The sequence below is a fragment of the Ischnura elegans genome, chromosome 2, assembly GCF_921293095.1.
Source record: "Ischnura elegans chromosome 2, ioIscEleg1.1, whole genome shotgun sequence".
Classification (NCBI taxonomy): domain Eukaryota; kingdom Metazoa; phylum Arthropoda; class Insecta; order Odonata; family Coenagrionidae; genus Ischnura; species Ischnura elegans.
Window position 1 is genome coordinate 147,937,849 of NC_060247.1, and position 7,527 is coordinate 147,945,375.

Genomic DNA, 7,527 nt, shown 5'->3' on the forward strand with positions numbered 1-7,527 from the left:
TTCACTCGAGTAATGCGCTAAATGGTCTAGTCGATCTATACATAATCCTTTTTAACATCCTCAGTTTAGTGTTTTAAGTCAATGAAGACGATTATCCATGCTTTAAATGACGATTTTCAGGACTAATGTTTTAAAAAACTTGAAAAATCGGCCTCAGTTACCGAGCCTCAGAGGTCCGCGGCGTGCAGGTCAGCCTTGACGCGCGATCGAAAAATCGCTCTTATTTCCTTCGTCGCAATTTTTTTTTTCAAGACTTCTACTTAGTACTCTTTAGAAATCTCTACTTAATATTGTAGTTCAAATTTTCCGAGTTATATTTTTCGTAAACGAAAGATAATGTCTACGTAATGTCAAATTTCACGTGAAAAACGGGTCGGCCATTTTGCGTTGTAAAACCAGACAGTTGAGAGCCAGAATCTTCAAAAGTCATTGAAAGTATAGGCAAAGCACCAGATCAAAGGAATATTGCGTTTTTTATTCCACAAAACTCATACCAACGCAAAACCACTGGGATAAATTCAAAGATTTTTTGAGGAAAAACGATATCTCGTGTGGCATTGAAAAATTGGTCATGTTTGGGCCTCTGTATCTCACTAAAGGTTCGCATTTATGTAAAATGGCATATAAATCAATATTTGGTAATGATTTATGAGTATTTACGCTGAGTTTCAAGTCTCTATCCCCAAAAAGGTCATTTTGGACTTTATTCCAGCTTTTTCCGATTTCGGACCAGTGTGCGCGGGGTAGGAAGACGATCGGCCGCCGCGGCTGGCGTAAAGGTATTCGGCGCCCACGTCGACAACAACAATAGTGTATTCGGCAAGCTGAAACCACTGAAACTACCAGGCCAAGGCATTAGAATGACTTATCGGCTTTTAAAACTGCATTATAACATGAGTTTCATGATAGATCGGCAGATTGCTGGACCTACTAGCCTCGAATGCTCTGTAACCTTAACTATTCGACTCGACATCCGTAATGCTACTCGAAACGCTCGAGTCGAGTACCAACTACTCGATCGACTTGAATTTTCGAGTACTCGCACATCCCAAGAAGATATGTGTTTTGTTATTACGGTTACGTGGCGCGAAAATTCAAATGACTATTGGAAATGCGGTCGTATATTTTGTTGTTTGAAGTACTGCTGGAATCGGAATCGATTTTTCGCCTTGGCAAGTACTCGTTTTCGATTCCGGTTCTTGGCCGAGAATCGAGGAATCGAAGAATCGAGGAATCGAACCGACCCATCACTAGTCAAAACATGTTCTTTTCATGGAGGTTATATCACATAACCGTTGCTCTTGAAATATTTGCTGGTGATACCTAATCTTAAATATTTTTATAGTAATTCTTTTATTTAATATTTAATTTCTTAACTAATTAAATAATTCTTGGTTTTTCATTTTTAACAAATTAAATTTTCCTCTTCATTTCTCGGGAAAACCTATTCCTTTTCATTCTATCTATACTTTACTATTATCTTCCTCCGTAGGCGGATCTAGGTATCCTTGTGCCCCCCCAGAACATAATTCTGGATACAGCCTTGCTTGTGCCCCCTCCAGAAAGAAATATTGGATCCGCCCCTGTCATCCTCTGTGTTCCCTGCTTGCATAACATTCTTTCCTCTAATTCAGTATCCGGCAGGCCTCCCCTGCTGAATGCAGAATAATTTATATCTACTCACTCCATTCAAGCTCTATCTTCTATATATCCTCTCTAAATGTTTCCTCTTCTCAACCGCCATGTCTAGTGCTCCTTCACTTCTTATTGACTCTTTCCTTTACACCTCCCTCATTCTCCTGCCAACTTTTACTTTCAATGCAGTTTTTTTCTCATCCTCCCTCCTGCATCTATGTCTCTGCATTCTGCATCTATGTCTCAGTGCTACACCTATGCAGGGACGTGAATATCATATTGAAGGAAAAATTATATTCTAACTCTCATAGCCACTCTTTGAACCTGAAACATTACAGTAATGATTTTACACCGTGGAAGGTGTGAAAATAAAAATATCACTGAAGGCAAAAGCCTACATTGCACTTCACATATTTTGAGCATGCATTCTGAGCCATCTTCTTCTTTAGCCATTAACCTGAATAAATTAATCAATTATGAGTGAATTAGGATAATTTATAAATTCCAAGTGCTACACTTAATAATGTAGATCTCCCAATACAGGTAGAATGAATTAAAAAATCCATGTGTTGTGGTAAAGATTAACAGTGACATGCCTGTACTTTTTACTAGGATAAAATGATCGTCTCATCAACTCCTTGGTATTTAAAAACACCAAATTGGCCAACGCAATTCTTTTCCTTATAGGTATTCTCATTGCTCTCTTTTCCTGTTACGTGCTCCCCAGACAGTTGAACTGCTACACCTGCTTGCATCTTAAATAAAGCCTCTATGTACTTATTAGCAATCACTTAATTATATAAGGGAACTCAGTATGTAAGGGAGTCGAGTTTGATTCAGGATGAAGACTTGAGAACCTTTCTGGAATGACACCCTTGTTCCAGGGTAGGCTCTATCACCCCCCATCCAAACTATCACTCATTGAAGTGATAATTCATAATTGATATGAAAAATTGTGCATAATTCACTTTTTACTTGTATCTTATTTCCATGGTTTAAAAATAATCATGTCATATTCAGGTAACTTTACAGAGTTTAATTTTTACTGGGAGAGGGTGTTGTGGTGAATTGGCAGAGGTGGTGAGATAAGTTAAGGTTTGGGTAGGAACAGGTGTAGGAGGATGAGAATCGTTGTTTCTCTGGAGGCATTTCCCGGAAACATTAAGAGAGTAATCTTCTTAAACCATCCCCTTCTTTCCATTCCACTCCCATTTCAACTCTTTTATATCTACATGATGCATTGCAAATAAACTGCAAAAAAACTTACAAAACACAAATTTTGTTGAACTCAGGTCACAAATAAATGAACCAGTCATTAGATAATTCGCATTATTTATAATTTCCATGTATCAAGTATTATCCCCCCAAAAACCCCCTTCATCCCATATCCTACCCTCCTCTACTATAGCTCTCTTATGATTTCTCTCTTATGATGGATAAGGTGAAATAGGTGCAAAAAGTATCTTCAATAAGCTTCCAAAGAAAAATTTGCTATTAGAATAACCATGAATAGATAATCTATCTGTTTCGGGTATGCATTTAGGATTTCCCCTCCAATATAAGGATAATTGAAGCGTAACTTCATTTGCAAGGGTCAAAAAGATCAAAGTTAAACCGATTTAAAATGTTGTAAACGAGACTTTGAGCTATAAGTGTGGGTAATGAACATGCCAAGTGAGCTGACCACACGCACGACGTTTATCTCTGCTTAGTTGGTCACCCTGGACGGCTCGCGATCACGTGATGGCGTACGACGGGAGAGGAAGCGCCGATGGCGTCGCGGAGACAACGACGCTTCATCCTGCGATGACGACGACGCACCAGACGCCGCTGCTGAGGCCGCTCGGCGCGCCGATGGTGGCGCCGCCGCTGCGGACGGACGCGACGACATCGCCGCCAAGCGTCTAGCGCTCAGCCCCGACCCGGCCTCCCGCCTCGCACCCTTGCCCCCGACCTCAGCCCCCTTCCTCGACGCCCCCGCCGCCCCCACATACGACTGCCCGCCATCGGATGTCGCCGCCGCGCCCCCGACCTCCGCCCCCGGCGTGGAGGGCGTGGGAGGCGTCCGGGCGCTAGAGCACGCCATGTCCAAGCACCTGCCCGGGGGCAGTTCGCCCACCCCCGCCGCCTCCAACTCCCCCGGCCCCGAGCCTCCCCCGTCCCTCGCCTCCGGGGGCGGTTTCCCGGGGGCCGACACCCTCCTCCGCCAGCACCACCACCATCAGCACCAGCCGCAAGGCAGCGTGCACCACGCTCCCCACTACCCCGCACCGCTAGGCCCCCCCTCGCACCAGAGGACCATCCAGTGGAGCGGTAACCCGCCGCCCCCCACCCTCCCCGCCTCCGCCCTCCTCCGGCAGCTCTATGCCAACCGCGAGAGTGTCATCCGCGCAAACGTGCAGGCCCACGCGGCGGCCGCTGCCGCTGCGGCTGCAGCGTGCGCTGCCGCCGGGCGCCTCTCCTCCCCCGCCTCGGCCTCCTCCCCAACCTCCGCCCCTTCGCCCACCGCCGCCCCCTCGCCCAACTCGACCGCCCCCGCGGCCCTCTCCGCCCCCCAGCACGCAGCCCCCGCTTCGCACCTGCCCCCGGCCTACTACGGAGAGCCCTCCCCCGGTGGAGGTGGGGCTGGAGGCGGTGGCGGAGACGGTGGCGCAGCCTACGGCCAGCAGCCACTGGGGGATGTCTTCTCGCCCCTGTCGTTCCAGGGGTACGGCCCCGAGTTCCACTCAGCGGCGGCCATTACGCCTCCTTCGTCCGTTTCCCCGAGGGAGAAGGCGGCCGCCCAAGGGTGCTTCTCGGAGTATGCCCCGGCGCATGAGGCCCCCAGGCTGCCCCTCAAACCCCACGCGTACTCTGCCATGTCGGCGGAGGCTGCCTCCTGCCCCCCGCCCGCGCCGCCTGCACCCTCGCACCACCCGCACCACGGCCACCAGGCGTCCTACGTGGTGGATAACTCTCACGGGTTCTACGCGCACCACCATCTCTCGGCTGCTGCGGCGGCAGGCTTCCACCTCTACCACTCGGCCGTCAACAAGGGTCCTCCTGCCCCCAACTGGTATTCCACGGCTTCCTAAAACTGCTCCTTGTGTTTTGTGAACTGTCAAAAATAAGTCACAACTCCACTCGCTCAGCTTGTAAGCTGTTGAAGAGGCAGTGGGGATGATGGATGGTGACCTAAATCACTTATAACCTATCATTAGCAGCGGCGAATATGATTAGGAGTTTGGTGGTGTTCAGTTGCCCCCATGCAATGGGAGTGCTGTTATTAAGTCCTCTCTGTAACAGTCGACCCTTTGGAAATATCGTCCAGTGATTTCCAGCTATAACTAACAATTGCTGCTACTGTTCAATAGTGCAGTATTCCCGTTTCTTCCGAATGTGAATCTTTGGCATGCTTCCTCTGCGAGAAGATTTCGATTTGGCAGTGTCTACTGAAAATATCAGGCCTGATTCCAATGGTCTTAATCGCCGATTCATTTTGGTACATGGAGCAAGTAATCAATTCCTTAGGAAGGTCTCGAAGCAGGAGAAACTGCAGTCTGTTTTGCTCGTGCTAGATCAGAAAGACTTGAAAGTTGCAACTCAAAGTTTCATGAACATTGGAATGAAGATAATTGTGATAAGTCTTCAGATTCCCTTACCCATGACTGTCATGTGGTGAGAAGTGTAGGTGAAATTTTAACATTTAGCTTATTACTAATGAACGTTCATGAGGGAAATAAACATCAGTATTGATGATCACTTTACATTCTCCGGATGTAGTCCATGCTGACAACTTTTGAGTGGTAGCATTGGCATGAGATAATTTGAGCAATTTGAGGGACATGGTGCTCAGTGATGCATATCAGATACCTAGTGAAGTTCTTTTGGATCACAAGAAGAATTTTTTCATCTCATTCCATTATTGCGGAGAACATTTGAGGTCAAAAACAATTTTAAATGCTCACATTTCATTATACTTCAGTTTGATAGGCTAGTTGAAGAAAAAAAGGTTTTATTGTATGTACGTATGTAGATCGCATGCTGTAAAAAAGTTTGTGTTCTGAAGCTGGGTGGAACAAGTGCTTAGCCCAAAACTTAGTTCACTTAACACATTTGAAAAAGGCATAGTTGGTCATTTATTAGTATTTAAGGTAAGATTGGGTTTTTCTAGCAAATGTAATGTTAACTGAGATCCAGTCGGTTTTTATTAATGTGAGAGCCTAGGTGTCTGTAAGTGTGGGTTGCTCTTTTTGAATAGTGACCAAATAAAGATTCGCTTGCAAAATCAAAATATTAGCCAACATTGAGCTCTAAGGTTGTTCTATTCTGTGTGTTGGCTTATGAATATAAGTTAAATGTGCAATAGTAATGTTAACATGTAATGTTGAAAGTTTTTTCGGGACTGAAAATATTCCAAGAAGGTGAGGCCAGCGAACTATCCATAATGAGCATTGAAATGGAGAAGTTTTTGAATTTTATGTGCATTCGAACTCAATGTGGAACTTGATAAAACATTTTTTTTCTTTTCAAGGAGAACAATTTTTTTTCTTTTCAAGGAGAACAATTTTTTTTCTTTATGCAATGAATTCAATAGACAAATTTATTACAAGAGGATCAGTTTTTAACCGAGCAACTCACTATACATCTAAAAATAAAGAATGCAATGTTATCAAGAGAGTAAATTCATCGTGTGAGAGGCATTGCATCTTGATTTTTTTCTCTGATCAGGTCTAGGCGTAAATATTGTTTCTGTGTCCAAGTTGCACGTCAGACAAAACGGAAAAGTATTTAAGTGGAAAGAAAGTTAAATTCGTTTAAAATATTAACCTAAGAGCTAAGTGAGGACTTTCACAAAGGGACGCCTGCAATCTAAATTAATTGTTAAAATATTTCGTATGAGTGATTGATGATATGATTAAGTGAAAGTGGTTATTGTTTGAATTTTCCTTTTTTTATTCAAAGCATTTTAAACGGTGTGGTGTTGTTTGTTGTTGATTTTGTTTTTAAAACGGTATGTAGGACAGTTGAAGGCGATCACAAATGAATGCAATTCTGTCAGGATTTACACCTGCTTACTTTAGTTTTGTGATAATAACCAAGCCTTTGTCTACGTTTATTTGCTTATAAAATGCTATAGGCTTGGAGAATTGTTCTGCATAAAATTTCGAAGCCAAAATTATTATAAGTTTGTTAATAATAGTTTATATTTAAAAATTTTGTGCAGATATCATTGGTCTTATTTGTAAAAAAATCTCTGTTGCAAGAGTTTAAATATTTAAAATACTGAATCAGTTAAGTAGTAAGCTACCTACTGTATTTTATTTTATTAGTTATGATTATTGAAACTCATTTAATTTCTTTTTTCTATGTGAAACGATGTAATTGTTAGTGGCCACTACCACATACTTGATATTCCATTTGATTACCTTGAAAAGTGTTGTACATCTCTCAGCAATGACAGCATGGTTATGAAAATTAAGTTCATGAATGTTATTTCAATGATGTTATTTATGATTCTATAGAATTTCCTGTGGGCAGGAGTATTTTTTTGATAGGAAAACATGATGTGTGACAACTTTGCTCTGAATAAAAAATGAAGACCTTTAATTATTGCTTATAAGTATTATTGAGTATTATCGGTTGGCCTTTAATTATTGGTTACAATTTAAACCCTGTTTTGCGCAAGGAAAAAAGTACAAATTGGAATGTAAGTACATAATCCATGCTTTTATAACGCCTATCGGAACTAATGCCAATTCTGTTAGGACGCACACATGCTTCCTTTTGGTTTTGTGATAACCAAGCTTTTATCCAAGCTTAATAATTAATATATAACGCTATAAACTTGAAGAATTATTCTGCATAAAATTTTGAAGGCAAATTTCCATTTTTTTTCAAAATTATTTATGG

The 7,527-nt window shown here is 42.7% G+C and overlaps 1 protein-coding gene across 1 annotated transcript in view; it reads left to right on the forward strand.

Annotated features, from left to right (window-relative positions):
• LOC124153312 (protein trachealess-like) overlaps nucleotides 1-7,224 on the forward strand; it is a 216,883-nt gene extending 209,659 nt beyond the window's left edge. The window contains exon 15 of the mRNA XM_046526408.1: nucleotides 3,348-7,224. Coding sequence (XP_046382364.1) covers nucleotides 3,348-4,709 — 1,362 coding nt within the window. The 3' untranslated portion in view covers nucleotides 4,710-7,224. The remainder of the gene's footprint in view (nucleotides 1-3,347) is intronic.
• Nucleotides 7,225-7,527: the final 303 nt, after the last annotated feature.